The 17,299-nt window shown below is 34.9% G+C and overlaps 2 protein-coding genes across 4 annotated transcripts; both read left to right on the top strand.

The window, feature by feature from the left end:
- Positions 1–4,688, top strand: LOC114419958 (probable protein phosphatase 2C 42). 3 transcript variants are annotated; one of them, XM_028385783.1, is made up of 4 exons: positions 1–712; positions 1,349–1,719; positions 2,795–3,031; positions 4,129–4,688. In XM_028385783.1, exons 1-4 carry the CDS (start codon positions 409–411, stop codon positions 4,339–4,341), a joined length of 1,125 nt encoding a protein of 374 aa, XP_028241584.1. In that variant the 5' UTR covers positions 1–408; the 3' UTR covers positions 4,342–4,688. The 3 variants fall into 3 exon arrangements, with proteins under 3 accessions (XP_028241584.1, XP_028241586.1, XP_028241585.1); XM_028385785.1 differs by having other exon boundaries at positions 560–712; positions 1,332–1,719; XM_028385784.1 differs by lacking the exon at positions 1–712 and adding an exon at positions 741–1,257.
- Positions 4,689–7,158: 2,470 nt separating this feature from the next.
- LOC114419957 lies at positions 7,159–15,123 on the top strand. The gene is made up of 15 exons (XM_028385782.1): positions 7,159–7,561; positions 7,649–7,843; positions 8,422–8,496; positions 8,583–8,750; positions 9,230–9,393; positions 9,588–9,806; positions 11,317–11,443; positions 11,586–11,774; positions 12,142–12,383; positions 13,038–13,157; positions 13,712–13,937; positions 14,018–14,077; positions 14,157–14,330; positions 14,424–14,533; positions 14,676–15,123. Exons 1-15 carry the CDS (start codon positions 7,385–7,387, stop codon positions 14,839–14,841), a joined length of 2,412 nt encoding a protein of 803 aa, XP_028241583.1. The 5' UTR covers positions 7,159–7,384; the 3' UTR covers positions 14,842–15,123.
- The last annotated feature ends 2,176 nt before the right edge of the window (positions 15,124–17,299 follow it).

Below are 17,299 nucleotides of genomic sequence, written 5' to 3'. Positions count from 1 at the left end.
CAGCGAAAATTCTCCCAAAGACACGAAACTGAAGAAGAACGTGTTTGTACCAACCCAACTATCAATTTTGGTGTTTTTGAAAAAGGAAAAAAGGGAAGGCATTGAAAATAACATCAGCAAACAGAGTCTTCCCCACACCATCCTCTCCCCACAAGAATAAGCCCGTTCATGTTCCTCTACCACCGAACACACCCCGCCACCACCTCTCGCTAACGTGCGCCCCTTCCTTATCCTGCGCTTCGACACCCCTTCTTTTCTTTTTTTACTTTTTCCCTTATTCCCCTTCCTTCATAAGCTCCGCGTTCTCTCTCTCTCTCTCTCTCTCTCTCTCTCTCTCTCTCGGATCGGAGCGAGGCTGGCGGTTCCGGCGTTGGGGACGTTAGGGTTAGGGTTTCCGAGAGATGTGGTATGCTCCAGGCATTGATGAATCTGTTCTCGCTGTGTTGGAAGCCGTTTGGCCGCGATGCTGATCGAATCGATTCCATCGGAGTTATCGGAAGAGAAGGCAAAGACGGCTTGCTCTGGTTCCGCGACTTCGGAAAATATGGCTCCGGTGATTTCTCCATGGCTGTCGTTCAGGCCAACCAGGTTCTCGAAGACCAGAGCCAGATCGAGTCTGGTCCTCTCGGCACCTTCGTCGGCATCTACGACGGTCACGGAGGACCCGACGCCTCAAGATACGTTTGCGATCACTTGTTTCGCCATTTTCAAGGTTCTTCATTCGGAACCCCCCACTTTATACCCACAGTTTCGTTTTTATTTATTTATTTATTTACTTCCACGGTTGTTGTGGTGTGGATTTAATGTGGCCACGTTTTTAGCTTGATTGTATCCTCATGAATCACGAGTAGCAGTAGTAGTAGTAACTGTTACCAGTGGTTTTCATCAATTCGCTTTTTCGTGAACCTTTTTTAAAAGTACTTTTTATACTTTTATTTTTCTTATTGGTCTTTTGAGTCTGAGATTTCCCAGTTACCAAGTACACAGTTAGCATGCAGGGCAATACTGTTTATAAGCTTTTCTTTCTTTCTTTCTTTCTTTTAATGGTTTGTGTTCGTTTTTTATTATGAATCGGTTTTAATAGGTGAATTGTGTAGAACTTTTTATTAGCTTTTCTTCTAATGGGAACGGATTCGGGATTGTTTGGCACATAATGTTGTAATTAGTAAAGTGTTTGGGTCTCTTGACTTTTTTTGTGTTGAAGGCCCATGGTTTTGATGTGGAGCATTCTACCTTCAATTTTGGTTCCTTCATGGGGTATGAGTGTTGGGGTTGGTTCCTCTTTGTCTTTTTCTGTTGGTAAAGGAATGCTTCTTATCTAGCTGTCTTAGATTTCTTGTCTGTGCAGCAATATCAGCTGAGTCACGCGGGGTTGTGACAACTGAGACAATCGAAAGAGCATTTCGCCAAACAGAAGAGGGGTACATGGCCCTCGTGTCAGGCTCGTGGAATGCTCGACCTCATATTGCAAGTGCTGGGACCTGTTGTCTAGTTGGAGTGATATTTCAGCAGACACTCTTTGTGGCAAACGCTGGAGATTCCCGTGTTGTATTGGGTAAGAAAGTTGGCAACACTGGAGGTATGGCTGCAATTCAGCTGTCTACAGAACACAATGCAAATCTTGAGGCTGTTAGGCAGGAACTTAAAGAATTACATCCTCATGATCCCCAAATTGTTGTCCTCAAACATGGAGTGTGGAGAGTAAAAGGCATTATTCAGGTAATGTATATGCTTGTGTCCTCTCAGAAGTCAGAAATTCTCATCTTTCACACATGAAAAGAAGTGCTAGCATAAACATGGCCAAGCATTTATTAATTCATTATATTCTCTTTTGTTTTCCATTCTTGAAAGTGCTATGCTATGTGGAAGAGACGTAGATATTGATGCTGAAAGGTGTTGGAAGCTACTTAAACTGTGCCCTGAAAGGCCAGTTTTCTGTTTGTTAAAATTGAATGCTACATATGATCTATGCAAGTATGATGGTCTTAATGATTACACATGTTTCATGTGTATCTCACAGGTGGTTTATGATTTCTGAATCCGTATATGTTAACAGGCCCAACACATGTAAACTGTAAAGCCAAAGTCATATATTATAATTGTTCTTTTACTGTTTCTTGTACATTTTCTACTGTATCATATGTATTATTCATGATGAATTATCGATCCAATTATATTTTTTAAAGAAGCTTCTTATTCCTCAATCCCGTACTATCTTAATCTTCTGCAATGTTTTTCACCAGAGTTCCTTTAAAAACATTATCAGGCTGACTTCCTATAAGAAGATTGTAATTGTCCCCTATTCCCTTGTGAAGTTATTGGTTGGTGCTTAAAATTAGACCCTGCTCCTGTTTGTATGTACCAAATCCCATACTTACACAAGTCTTAATCATTTTAATTTGTTATTTTGATTAGGTATTGTGGCATACAGACACTTTGGGTGTGGGCATGTATGGTTAATGGTTCAGTCCCTGATTTGTGTGATTAAAACCAAACCATAAATGGAAGCAAACTATTTATATTTGGCATAGAATATTCTATTTTTTTGTACGTTTGATTTGTAATGCATTAGTGTGTTAATAATAATAAAAGCAATGGTCTTATGAAAGACGGTCAATATATACTTTCCAGTTTAATTCTCAACACTATTTTACTGCTGAAGTCATATATATTTTATTAGTTAATGGTTCATTAATTCTCCCAAGGTTCTGCTGTAATTATTTTGTTTATCTGTTTTACTTACATGCTCCAAATTTTTTATAGACAAACACTTCACTAACTGTATTTGGTGCAGGTTTCTAGATCTATAGGTGATGTATATTTGAAGCATGCACAGTTTAACCGAGAACCACTTAATGCAAAATTCAGACTTCCTGAACCGATGAACATGCCTATCTTGAGTGCTAATCCCACTATTCTTTCTCATGCTCTCCAACCAAATGATTCCTTCCTTATATTTGCATCTGATGGTTTATGGGAGCATTTGAGTAACGAGAAAGCTGTGGATATTGTAAACAGCAATCCACATGCGGTAAGACTCTTTCTTCCATGTTTGGATTTTCTTGTTGTACTTATTTCTGTAATGGTTGTTTCCTCGTCTGGCCATAAAATGCATGGCTGGGGGGGGCGGCTAATTGAGCCCAGTGGTTGCATAAAAAATTGGATGAGGGCTAGTCCTGTTTATTAGCATTAGTAATGTGAAGGACCTATAATATTTATTACATGCTTTACATGTTGGTCGGGACAAGATTGGAAAATCCCCCCTACAACTTTGATCCGTAATTTCATCATGTCTCTATCTGATTCTGACATGAGAGATTGAAGATTACTGCTTTTGGTTGATTTGATAGTGTGTAGAACAATAGAAGTGCATGACTAGTGGATGCAGTAATAAGTAGTGTCTGTACTTTATCTGAAGTCTTAAGCTTTACAAGTCATGTATGTTCCTTAATTCCTTTATCAAGAAGTTGCCATATTCCAATTCGATCTTACATTTTATGATGTTCAGATATTTATTTGATCATCACTGTAGCTTTTAATATGATAGTTTATTCATTAATACAATTCCTATGATGAGTTTGTTTCCTACATTCTTACCTTTCAGTAAGTTATTCTTTTTGTAATTTATTATTATTGAATATTTCTGCTAATTTTGCTTCACAAGGTGGTAATACTGAGGTCCCATTTGAATAAATTTCTTCATAAACATTATTTATACGAGAAGAAAATTAAAAGGTATATTGAATCGAGATTCTCCCACAAGTTAAAATCAATTTTTGCACTTAACTTTTATAGGTCTCATCTAACTTCTCCAAAATCTGAGGTGCATTAGTTGAATTTAATTTATGGGAAAAAAAATTATTTTCTTTTTACAAGTGTTTATGGAAAAGTTTATTCAAATGAGGCCTAGCTCATCTCCCAGCATTTGACTTGTATGAAAATTCAAATCACTCCCCCCACACACTCACCTCTCTCTCTCTCTCTGTGGTCCTTTCCATATTCTATGCTTATTAAAAAGGGAATCATGATGACATTGTGTTATTTCGTTGTTATTCAAGAAGCCTGTTTTATTGAATTCTTTGTTATTCTTCCTTGCGTTGCTATTGTACTACAATTGTGTTACTGCAGGGTAGTGCCAAGAGACTTATCAAGGCTGCTCTCCATGAAGCAGCAAGAAAACGAGAAATGCGATATTCAGACCTCCGTAAGATTGACAAGAAAGTTCGACGCCATTTTCATGATGATATATCCGTTATTGTTTTATTCTTAAATCACGACCTTATTTCCAGAGGCACAGTGCTAGACCCGACACTTTCAATTCGAAGCGCTCTCGATCACTGACTTGTATCACTGTAAGCAGTCTTGTACGAGTTTTTGGCAACTGTACCGATACCTGAAGCATTGGTAGGTACCTGGCTATAATATGTCATTTCTATGGCACATATGGCTTCTGGTACCGACATCATTCTTGAGGCACGAGAATTTATTAAGTTATAACATATTATTAGAAATTTATTCATAAAGAGGAAAAAAATAAATACAAAAATATCTTATTCCCTTTTCTAACCTTATAGTTTTACCCGAAATACTGGATTTTATTTATTTGTTTGTTTTTTTGGCTGAACATAGCTAATCGAACAGCATGTTGATTGAATTCAAAGTTATTTTACAACAAATTATATGGAAAATTCATGTGTAGACTGTAGTGTACATCTGCAAGTTAGACCCGTAATTAAGAAGTATCTTAAAGTTGAAATCTAAGTGCTATTTGGGTCAACGAAAATAAGTAAATAAATAAAATTTCAATTTTATAATGTTGGATTAAAACTTGAAAGTGTTGTCTAATCTGTTCATATAAGATAAGATGTAAAATAAAGCTGGCACAATGAAGAACAAACAAGTTAGCACTTCAATTTCATACGAACGACGGTGTTCAAGATATATAGTTTTATTTATTTATTTTCCTTATAAATTGTTTGTTCTCTTTTTATTCTTGTAGTATAGAGAATTTGACTTATTACTTAAACTAAAGTATGTTTCGTAGACATCTTTAAAAAGTGTTTATATGGGGGAGAGTAAATACCAACTCCCCTAAAAAAAATGGCAGCTCAAAGGAAATTTAGGTTGAGCCAGACTAGCCCATATTCGTGGGCTCAGGGAAGTCCAACTGGATGACCCAATTTACCAACTCTACTATTCACAGTTTTTTTGAAATAGCCAAATGATTTTATTAATAAATGCATTAAGTACAAGGTGTACTAAACCTTATTAGTACCAAAACCAGCTGCACGTAAGAATGACAAAATTTACTCGGATCCAACATGTATTTGCAAAAACATTTGTAACCAGAGAAGATAATTACCTGCATATTAGGACTAAGTATGGGGGTGGGTATTTACTTACAAATTTATGCAAGTACGATGAAGTAAAGATAGAAGCAGCAACAAATGAAAGTGTTTCGCGAGAAAAGGATTAGAGAATATGGAAGTTGTTGTGACAAAGGGATGTGACTTCCATGAATTTGCAATGGAGGGGTGTCATGACTGTCACGATGAAGTAAAGCAATTAGAGCATGAACGAGCAGAACACAAAAAGCACTAAGGATATAAGTATGAAGGATTGGCAATAAGAGGAATGTTGCATGATTGGGGTCAACAGTGGGAAAAATCCAGGGACATGTATTAGGGTATATTAGTAACGGGACAGAGGCGAATACAAAGTGGGGATCACAATACCCAACCTTACCCTCAACTTTCACAAGCGAGGAAAACCTAATCTGACCCCAATCAACTTGATTTTTTTCTCGTCAAACTTAGGGCGGGTGCGGGTACACATGCCTGCACATATGCTAGCCTTAACTTGCATCTTCCATGTAATTATTCACTTCACTTACATGAATAAATATCCATCACAACATGTTCATGCATTGTTATTCATCTTCTAAGAGATGTTAGTTCCCATGCCAATCCTATGCTCCTTATAAGTTTTTTTTTTTTCTATTGATCTATTTCATTCACAAAATCATTTATTTATTGTATTAAGTTGTCCCTTCATACAACCAACAAGCTACCCCACTAGTGGTGGACCTAGGACCTTAAGTCAGGCAGGATGATCTATTTAAAAAATAAAATTAAAAATTAGTATCATAAGAGAAGTAAAAAAATTAAAGTTAGGAGGTTCAAATATATAAAATTACGGGGGAGGGGGGAATAATTGGTTAATGTGTATACATTAATCTTTATATGTATTTCTTTTAAAGCGAAATGCACCCCCTCATTAAGTGTGGATGCACCATTGTATTCCACCTTCATTCGTGTGTTAAGTATAGATTTTTTTTGCATTAAATAATATTTTCACTATTGTTATCAACATTGAAGAGACCGTTACTACGGCTAGCTAAATGAAGTTTTATCCATTCTCACTACTAATTGGATCTATTTGTAATTGGACTTGAGATTGAGCCTACATATATTGTGACACAATGTATTTGATTTTTTTTTTTTTATCTGAGATCTGATTTTCCTTAGTATTTAGGATAAATGTCTGATTTTTCTATGTTTGATATAATGCTTTGTTGAAAATGACGATTAAGAATTTATACAATTTTACTTTAAGTAAGAAGGATATGGTTAAATTTAATTTTTGGAAGATTAAATGTCACTCTTGATTTATTATTATTTTTAGTATTTTTCGTTTTAGTACATCAAATTTTAAAAGTTTCATTAGGTCTTTTATGTTTTTAAAGAGTTTCATTTTGATCCTTTTTCAAATTTTTCATCAACAACATTAGTATTTTGTTAACTTTTAAATTTTAAAATAATTAATTCATGCTTTGCAACTTTGTGTTGTTTGATAGATTTCAGCATACATGTTCTTCATCATTTGGAATTTACATAATGACAGTTGAAAACCCCTACAATGTTAAATTAATCATTTTAAGACTAAAAAAAAAATCGTTGAGTCCAAATCAGCAAAACAGAAAATAAAAATAATCAAAATAAAAATTTCAAAAACATAAAAAAAATAAAATAAAACTATTAAAACTTAATACAGCAAAACAAAATTAATGGAGCTTCATATTTCAATGGACTAATATATTAGTATGAATATATAGAATAGACCGGGCCAGCCCGATCTAGAATACAAGAAAGGTATTGAGTCCAAATCATCATTACGATAGTCGTTCAGGGACATTCTGGGAAAATCGTTGTTGACATTAACAGCCATCGAGTCCCAGGCACAGTGAGTAACGTTGCGCGAGCTTCACCCATGGCTAACTAATTCCTCATCATCTTGCTGTTGCAGCAACACATGTTCACATTTCAGTCACAACAAAAACAATTCCCTACATTCCTCAACCGAATCAGTAAATCCGAGCGAGGTAATGGCGCCTCGTTCATTCCTACTCGCCCTGCTGAGTCTCCTCTTGACTCAGTCCGATTCGGCACCTCAAGCCTTCAAGAGAGAATCCAGTCACCCTCAGTGGCACCACGGAGCCTTCCACGACGTACGAGACAGCGTCCGATCCGACGTTCGCCGCATGCTTCACTCTCGCGCCGAGGTCATTTTTCTTTTTCCGTCAACACAAAAATCAAAATCACTATCCAATTAATTGATGTGTGAATGCATGTGTCTGTGGTTCGTGTAGGTTCCGTTTCAAGTTCCGCTGGAAGTGAACGTGGTTCTGATTGGTTTTAGCGGAGACGGAGGCTATAGATACAACATCGATGCGCATCGATTGGAACAGTTTCTGAAAACTAGCTTTCCAGTTCACAGACCTTCGTGTCTGGAGACTGGGGAGCTGCTTGATATTGAGCATCACATGGTCTATAATGCGTTTCCTGTAAGTCCCGTTTAGCACGCCTTGTACTCTTTTTGTGTGCTATTTGGTTCGTTGGCGCTTGTATGTGTTATTTTTCCTATTTGCTAGTTGATTGAATTGGTTTGAAAGTGAAATGTAGTTCTCAAGCTTGAGCTTGGTGGATACAGTTTAACTCTGGTTTGGGAAGGATGAGTTTCTCGGATCAGTGGAGTTCTGATAGACGATATTTTGGTTCGAAATTGAAATGTTTTAGCATAGGACTTAGTTGTGAAATAGTTAATTGGTGCTTAAATGCAGAATACCTTCATTGAAGGAGATCCTAGTTGCTTTCCTGAACTGCATATTATAAAGTAAAAAGTTACAGCCATGTAACAACTAATGAAAGTTTCATCATGTCTGTATTTCTATACTTGAAAAAAAATAGTCAAGATTGAATTGCCAGCCTTGTACGGCCGAGAGAGGAATGAAATATGAACTTTTGTTAGATGAATGCAATAAGCCTAGTCAAAAATTGTCACCTGGCTATGCATCGAAATCAAATTTTACTTTAGAAATATTGTGGATTAACCAAGACAATTTAAAATTAATTGTCGCTGTAGGCTGGACAGCCTGAACTGATAGCACTTGAGAAAGAACTGAAAGAGGCAATGGTTCCTGCAGGAAAAGCAAGAGAGGTAACCGTTTTTCCTTTCTTTTTTTATGCCATTTTCTTCTGTTTTGATTGGACATAGCACTTTTTAAAGTTTACCACAACTTGCAGACTGAATTTGGAAGGGAGGTACCTTTGTTTGAAGTTGAGGCAACAGCTGTGGAGCCAGTATTTCAAAGGCTGTACTCCTACATATTTGACACGGACAGTGTGGGATCTTCTGTCACAGAGATGGATAGACCAGTGCCAAGTGCAATATTCATTGTAAACTTTGACAAGGTACAATTAATATCTTTAGTTGCCAAATGTTAAATATACCTTACTTTAAATTCTACAAGTTCAACAAGTGTGCTGGTGCCCTGGCCAATAGTGCTTGTCATATGGAGGAGGACCTTGTGATGTTTCAGCAGGTGCCATCGTTTTTGGGCCAACTGCTATTTTTTGATTCTGTTGGAGCTGTGTCTCCTTGTATAGTTCCTATGTTGTTTCTTTTCCTTGGGCTTTTAGCTCCGTTGAATACCAAAAAAAGCAATTCTACAAGTTCAGTTGATGTTAAATTTATATTTACTGTTAGTAACACGTAATATAATTGATAAGTTAGCTTTCACTAAGTCACTAACTACTAATGGAGGAAATGTGAGTAACTGAATCCATAGGTTCTTCATTCTTCCTGCTTGTTCAGTGTCATAATTCCCTACTATTGTGGTAATTCTATTTTGTTTTTATCTTTTTTACTGCTAATTTAAATTTTATTGTAGGTGAGATTAGATCCTAGAAATAAGGAGATTGATCTTGATAGTTCAATGTATGAGAAAATTCCTGACCTAACTGAGGAAGATATGAAAAAACAAGAAGGAGATTACATCTACCGTTATCGTTACAATGGTGGGGGTGCAACTCAAGTTTGGCTAAGCTCTGGCAGGTATAAAACAGTTTGGTTCTGAACATATTTTCTGTTAACTTCAGTTTCTTTCTTCTCTGGAAAGAGTGTAATCAAATGTTAGGGGTTGTTTACTGGCAAAAACTGGTCCAATTTATATCTTGTATCTTACAAAAAAATTTGTTAGCCCATACATCATACATGCATGCTAGCCTGACTTCTTTTTGTTTATTCAGATTTGTGGTGATTGACCTTTCGGCAGGGCCATGCACTTATGGTAAGATTGAAGCTGAAGAGGGAAGTGTCTGTTCTAGAACCCTGCCAAGATTACAAAATGTGATTCGTCCTAGTAGTTTGCACACAACTTCTCATCAATCGAGCAATGATATTTTTCTTGGGCAGCTTGCTTCTTTGGTATCAACCACAGTGGAACATGTTATTGCACCTGATGTGAGGTATTCTGATGTCATCTATAAGCAAAAAACAACTACTAAGTCTTATCCCACTAAGAGCATCTCCAATAGAGGTTCTTAATATTCTTATCTATAAGAACCTTTCCTACCATTGGACCAATTACATGTGGCATCCATGGTGTAAGAATTTTCTTGTATAAACATTTAAAAACCCATAAAACTGATTGTTGGACATAGGAGAGTGATGTAAGAATAACTATGACTCTCTTTTGAATACAAAAATCATAATAGGGCCAGAAGAGAGGGATGCAGGAATCAAGCCAGCTGCAAGCGACTCTCTTTTGAATACAAAAAATAATAAAAGATTATTATCAGCATTATCAGCTGTGCACAATGACTGTGACTCTTTTGCAGGAGAAACATGACTAGAATATTATTATTTTAATTTAAAATTAAAATAAAAACAAATATAATAGAGAGTATAAATATGTAGAGTAATATATGAGACTCATTTTAAGTTTTTAGATAGCTGCACCTCTGTCTCTAGTAAAACGTTGTTAGAGTTCTTAAAATTGTGATGTGGCATAGTAAGGTCCATCAAAAGTAAGTTAAGCAACCCTACCTTTGTTGCACCATTAGAGATGGCCTCAGTTGTGGTCAACAATACAGGGACTTTACACACAAAAAACTATAAATGGAATCTACACATAAAAAACTAACATACCCTGGTGCCAGAAGCCTCCTCACTTGTGAAGGTATGGAAGAGAGTCATTGTATGCAGTCTTCCCCTTGCTTATGCAAAGAGGTTGTTTCCATATTCGAACCCATGATCGACTGGTCACAAAGGGCAATTTGACCATTGCACCTGGGCTTGCCCTCCCATTGGACTCTATAACAAACTCAAATTCTGTAAAACCATTAAGAGTATAAGGTCTTTACATTAGTTTCTCCTAAGGTTGCAGATAACAAAAAAAAAGTTTCTCCTAAGGTTTTGTTTGGTCTTCTTCAACCTCTTTTAATTGGCTTACATTCCATTTGGTCTTCTCACACGGCCAAACCTCCGTATGCAGCATTCTATCATTATTTTTTCAATTGCTGGTATCCCCAACTTTTTTGTGGGTTTTTTTTTTTTTGGCATTTCACTGCACAAAATTGATTATCTTAGAGCTTAGTTGATCATATTGTAGTCTGCTAGAAATTTCATGAGTTCATAACTCTTTGCTTACGCTGAACCTTTTTCCATTTCAACCACCCAGCTTGAATTTTATATATGACATCCCAATTGATGCCCTCACAACATTCTAAGATGGATTCTAGATGCCTAAACTTTGAAACTTGTGGTATGATGTGAACCTTATTTTTCATCTCCAAAGCATTGATACCTCATCTCATGCAAGTTTTGTATTCTTTTGTTTAGTTTTGAATACATTTTTGTAAGTTAGGCTGTCAGTTTAGTGTCTCGCGTGCAAATTATTAGGGTACTCAAATACTTTGTTGACTGATCACTGATGTATTAACTCGAGTTTAATTGTATTTTTATTGATTTGTTCAGGTTTGAAACCGTTGATCTTACTTCAAGACTGCTTGTACCTATAATTGTCTTGCAAAATCATAATCGATACAACATTATGGAAAAGGGTCACAATTACAGTATTAACATAGAAGAAATTGAGGCTGAGGTTTGTAATTTCCTTTAGAGTAGACTCCCAATTTTTGTTAACTTAGTTTGAAAATTGTCTGATGGATTTTCTTGAATTGAGATTTTGTGCAATTTAACAGGAACAACATGCAACTGTTACATTTTTTGTTCTTTCGTCTCAGGTGAAAAGCATGCTTCACGATGGGCAAGAATTAGTAATTATTGGGGGTGTACATTCGTTACATCGCCATGAGAAGCTGGCAATTGCTGTTTCAAAAGCTATGCGTGGACATTCCCTGCAGGAAACCAAAAATGATGGTCGTTTCCATGTTCATACCAAGACATATCTGGATGGTGCTATTTTAAAAGAAGTGGGTGCTGCCTTGTACTCTTGTTTCTTAAATCTACTGGTTTTAATTTCTCATGTGATTTGATATGAGCAATGTGGTCTCTTTTCATTTCCATGGGGTAATTATTTGAGAAATTTGCGCTAACCTTTAAGTTGTGAATCATGAGTATGGCTTTGTAACCCCTTTAGATAAATAGATGAAATTGAATGCTTAGTAGTCACAATGCTGCTCATGTTATCATTTTAGGCTAAGTGATCTTCTGAAGAACTTCCAGAGTTCACTATCGATATATCTGAATTGAATACATCCGCATCTAAGATGCTAAATGCAAATTTATTTTATTACTTTCTTAACTAATTCTATATGGACTTGAACCCACATTTTACAGGAGATGGAACGTTCCGCTGATGTGCTTGCTGCTGGATTGCTTGAAGTGTCTGACCCGTCTCTTTCAAGTAAATATTTCCTCCGCCAAAATTGGATGGATGAATCTGAAGGGTCAACTGATTCTATTCTTAAGCATAAGTCTCTCTGGGCTTCTTATAACTCAAAATATAGCAAGAAAAGGAGAAAGAAAGTAAAGAAACAAGGAGATCTACAACCAACTTATGGAACTAGAGTAATTCCTGTGTGCGTACACTGCTATCTCTTGCATACATGTACATTGAAACCACAACTCTAACATCATAGTGTCTTTGTTCTTTTATATTCATATTTATTAATAGGTTTATAGAACCCAAGTTAAAATTTTCTCCTTTTATTGTTTCCAACTGCTCTCTTAATTAGGTTGATTAGAACACTTTGTAAATTGGGAGTTAGATACTTTGGACTTTGTAAACTCTGTTACCCAAATCTGGTGGCCTTTTGCAAAATGAAAGGGAATGCACAAATAACTTTACTTGAATGAGTCAGAATGGTTGCCCAAAAGAAAGGGAAAATGTTGTTTCCCCAAAACAAAATATTATATTGACTATATGTAGCTCTCAACATACTAAAATATATTTAGTTGTATGTCAACAGTGATTGATCAAAGTTGAACTTTTGTAAGAAAAAGTTTTGAATGTACTTCTTTTTGCTGAGCTCTATTATGTCAAAAGAAAGATTGAAACACTTGTGATTAGAACATTATATTCATTTTGGTGGGTTTTTTTTTTTTTTTTAAAAAATGAAATGCATTATATTGCATTTGCTGAATGAAGAAGTATTTTGATTGTTGTTGATGATATTATTTTGATTCAAAACCAATTTAAACTGAAGCCAAATGTTATGGTTTTTACTATGTAGGTTTGTGCTATCGCTAGCTGATGTGGATCCAAACCTTATGATGGAGGATGAAAGTATGGTATGGACAAGCAATGATGTTGTAATTGTGCTTGAGCATCAAAATGAAAAGATTCCTTTAAGGTGAGTAAATATGATGTTTGGATATCCAGTGCTTGCAAATTGAAGATTTATACTTCTGTAGATGATTTGATGTGTAGATAACAGAGGAAGGAATAAATGGGTTGCACACTTATTATGGCTAATTGGCAACATACTATGCTATTGTAGTCTGTATGAAACCATCTCTTATTTCTATGTGGAACCGCTAATCCTTTTTGTCCATTAAGTTTTAACATCTCAACATAAATAGTGACAATGATGCATACCTTCTGATCATTTTCATTTTGTTGTTTTTATATAAAAAAAAAAGTAATTGCATTCTGATTATTTAATTTGTTTTTAAATATGTTGATATCTGTCTATTTGAGTGTATGTTGCTAATGCAGTGTAATATAATTCATAAGTTAGTTTTAGAATGCAATTCTTACTCTCTTGTCATGCTGACTGTCTATTTGGCTTGATTTGACCCAAAGAAACCACCTCAAAGTCCACTTTCAGTTACCTTGGGTTTCATCATTATTTATCACTTTTGTTTTGCAAAAATTCACACCACTCTTAATTGTCTTGTTCCACAGTTATGTTTCGGAAACACAAAGAAGACATGCTCTTCCATCTCAGGCACAACGGCATATATTGGCTGGTCTTGCCTCAGTTGTTGGTGGTTTAAGTGCACCATATGAGAAGGCTTCTCATGTACACGAGAGGCCTGTTGTGAATTGGCTTTGGGCTGCTGGTTGTCATCCATTTGGACCATTCTCTAATACATCTCACATCAGTCAAATGCTCCAAGATGTTGCTTTGGTGAATGCTCTCTCAATATGCCAAAACGATTTTTATTTACCAAGAGGTATTTCTCAAATCAGTTTTTTGTTTGTTGACAGAGGAACTCAATATATGCCCGTGTGGATTCTGTGCTTCGTAAAATTCGTGATACGTCAGAGGTAATTCATGCTTCATTGGAGTTAATATAAATACCAGTACTTGATTCCCTGATTGTGGATACCTGTCAATTCTGTGCAGACTGTCCAAACTTTTGCAGCAGAGTATCTGAAAACTCCCCTTGGTGAACCAGTAAAGGGAAAGAAAGAAAAGTCAAACACTGAACTGTGGTTAGAGAAGTTCTACAAGAAAACCACTAATTTGCCGGAACCCTTCCCACATGAATTAGTTGATCGCTTAGAAAAATATCTGGATGTAAGCTTTACTTGATTGAAGTTCTTGACCTGATTTTGAGGGCATTTTTAGTGATAACAACTTAACATGTTGCAATTTGTATACATACACCAGGGCCTTGAAGAGCTGCTTGTTGATATGTCTTCACTGTTATATGATCATCGGTTACAGGATGCCTACTTGAACAGTTCAGATATTCTGCAGAGCACCATGTTCACCGAACAGTAAGTTACCCTGTATTTTAAAACGTCTCCATATATATATATGTGTGTGTTGTCAAAATGGGAAAAAGTTTACATTCTAGCAAACTGATATTTTTCCCCATGATACTGTTCTAGTAGCTATTTACAATGTTGTGAATTGCAGATATGTTGATCATGTCTTGACCAGTGAGAGGGATAATATGAGATGTTGCAAAATTGAGTACAAATACCCCGTGCACTCCTCTCAAACTTATATATATGGGGGAATACTTATTGCTGGATTCGTTGTGTACTTTGTTGTAATTTTTTTCTCATCTCCGGTGCGCTGAATCCAGATTTTGAAGCCAACAGCCAAAAACAACCCAGCCATATCACTCTAGGTAGAGCTTATCACTGCTATACCAAAATCAAATATCAAATGTATACAATTTTGAATGCATAGTTATCAATGCAGGACAAATGAGAAGATCAAAATTACTAGAGTAACATTGACTAGATTATGTATTTTGGTAGGTACTGGCTGGGGCTTCGGGTTTAATTTACTTTGACATTCCTAGAGTGGTAATAGCTGAAGAAATTTGCGTGTGATTATTTAATTCGTTGCAAAGTAACGGTAATAGCTGAAACCCAAATTTAATGCTGAAGATACGAATGAATTTGGTAGCGAGTAAACCATCAACTTAATCCCTCAAGTATTACTCTCTCCTAAATACTAGTCTTCAATGTTAGTAAAGCTAATTTAGTCTCTACATTTTACTAACATTCAGGGAATAAGTTGAAGGATTTTTTAATACTTGAAAGATTATTTAGAATGATTTCTAATAGAAATTAATTATATAATTATTTACTTTAAAGATTATTTAGGAAACATTAATATTTTAAGAATGAAATTGATGGTTCATTCATTTGGTAGCCAAAGATTTTAAATGTTATATTTTGAAAAGAAGTTATTAAATGTTTGTGTTTTATATGTCGATTATAAAATTTTAGGAGAATTAATAAGATCTTTTAATACGATATAACATCACTCGGTATCCAAATGCTTGGGCATTGATATTTGCTTCAACATTGTGTTCTTAATAGTACATCATGGAAATAAATTTTAGTATTTTTTTTAATTGACGATGCATGTAGATGTGAGGCTAATGTGACTCGTTTTTAATATAAAGTTAACATTAAGATTGTAACAATGTGTAAAACAAATATAAAATTATTTAAATCTAAACCATTGAGTTTTTAATAAATAAAAAAAACCATAAACTTGACACTTGAATTTCGAAAGTGCAACAATATCACGAGTGTGGAGTGTCAAGTTATGAAAACAAATTATGAAAAGTTACTGTTGATTGGCTAATAAGCTTCAGTTTTTTTAATCACTGAAAATTAATGACATACAAAAAATTTACAATAATTTACGTTTCGAACTTATTCAACCTTAGTTCTAATAAATACCACCTCAACATGCCAATCTTGCCTCAGCCACAACCACCAAGGAAGGACTTGGATTCTCTGCAGCTAGTCTCTCTTATCTCTCTACCCTTTCATTATTTTTCAAACAGCTTCATTTCTTCATTTTTTTTTTTCTCCACATTTCCTTTTCTGCTTTTTTCTTTTTTTCTTCTTTGCTATACAAGAGAAGATCTAAACAATTACAAGTAGTTGGAGAAGAGTAATTAGTTTGTTGATTGTTATTAGTCCAGTGATCTAAATCATTGTATATAATTCTACAACTTGATATACTTCATTCAACCAATCTATTCATTGGGTATTAGAGTCACAATATCCACCGTGAAAGAAAATGTTTTCTACCATTACATCTATAACAGTCACTATAATATTGTTGAAATTAGTTTGAACATGAATAATTTCCTTTGGTATTTTACCAGTATGTTTAGGCGAATCAACACGTACATTTCTAGCCAATCCGTTTTAGATATAGATTTTACCATATTTAATTATTTCATAAATATAATTGCCCAATGAAATCATTCTCCCCCAAAAAAATTTCATTTTTTAATTTTCTTTTTACATAAGCCTCATCTTTTCACATCAATTTTCAATCTCTGTATGGATCTTCAAGAACCAAAATTGGCTCCAAAACTGTAGGAAGACTCGATTATGATCTAAAAAGATCTTTTACACAGCCTACATTTGCATTGTGCAATTAAATTTCAAGATGAGATACTTTGTTTGCTAATTTCTCTGTCATGGTTAAGATTCCTTATCAATTCTCTTCATCCACATTACAAGATGACTTTGTCTGACCTCTTAGGAAATTTGTTCATCACAGTTATTTTCAATAGGAAAAAAAGTAAAATTTTTCACTAAATTATCACACTTCTGTATTTGCTTATTCTTTTTAACATAATTTATTAGAGAATCTCGGAGTTAATTTTTTTATCACAAGTAAAATTCCCTAAATAATAAATCTGTAGGTTCTTTAATTTTTTTAATGAATCACTTTCGTGTTTATAATTTTCATCAAATTTTAATCAATAAAGAATATATTAAAAACAATTAAATGCGTTGAAAACCATCATCTTAATCAAATGCATCTCTTTTCCAATAAAATAATTTAAATTAAGCAAAATGCTTAAGTAACCTTATAAAATAAATATTAATGTAACCAAAAAAGCAGAACGTAAATGTCACAAACTCGTTTATTAATGCGGCCTCAAAACATAATACAAACCCAAACAAATTTCATATTCATATTACCTAATGGAACTCATTCATGGTTCGAAATCAGATTTTACCACACAAATAAGTTTCAAGAGAAAGAAGAAA

The sequence above is a fragment of the Glycine soja genome, chromosome 7, assembly GCF_004193775.1.
Source record: "Glycine soja cultivar W05 chromosome 7, ASM419377v2, whole genome shotgun sequence".
Lineage (NCBI taxonomy): Eukaryota > Viridiplantae > Streptophyta > Magnoliopsida > Fabales > Fabaceae > Glycine > Glycine soja.
This window is presented reverse-complemented; position numbering and strand designations above follow the sequence as displayed.

Bases quoted from the DNA above. Each gene is read 5' to 3' on its own strand.
- LOC114419958 (XM_028385783.1), top strand. From the start codon at position 409: ATGCTCCAGGCATTGATGAATCTGTTCTCGCTGTGTTGGAAGCCGTTT. The intron at 713-1,348 runs GTTCTTCATTCG...TTGTCTGTGCAG, and splicing joins CTTGTTTCGCCATTTTCAAG to CAATATCAGCTGAGTCACGC. The intron at 1,720-2,794 runs GTAATGTATATG...TATTTGGTGCAG, and splicing joins GAGTAAAAGGCATTATTCAG to GTTTCTAGATCTATAGGTGA.
- LOC114419957 (XM_028385782.1), top strand. From the start codon at position 7,385: ATGGCGCCTCGTTCATTCCTACTCGCCCTGCTGAGTCTCCTCTTGACT. The intron at 8,751-9,229 runs GTACAATTAATA...ATTTTATTGTAG, and splicing joins TCATTGTAAACTTTGACAAG to GTGAGATTAGATCCTAGAAA. The intron at 14,534-14,675 runs GTAAGTTACCCT...TGTGAATTGCAG, and splicing joins AGCACCATGTTCACCGAACA to ATATGTTGATCATGTCTTGA.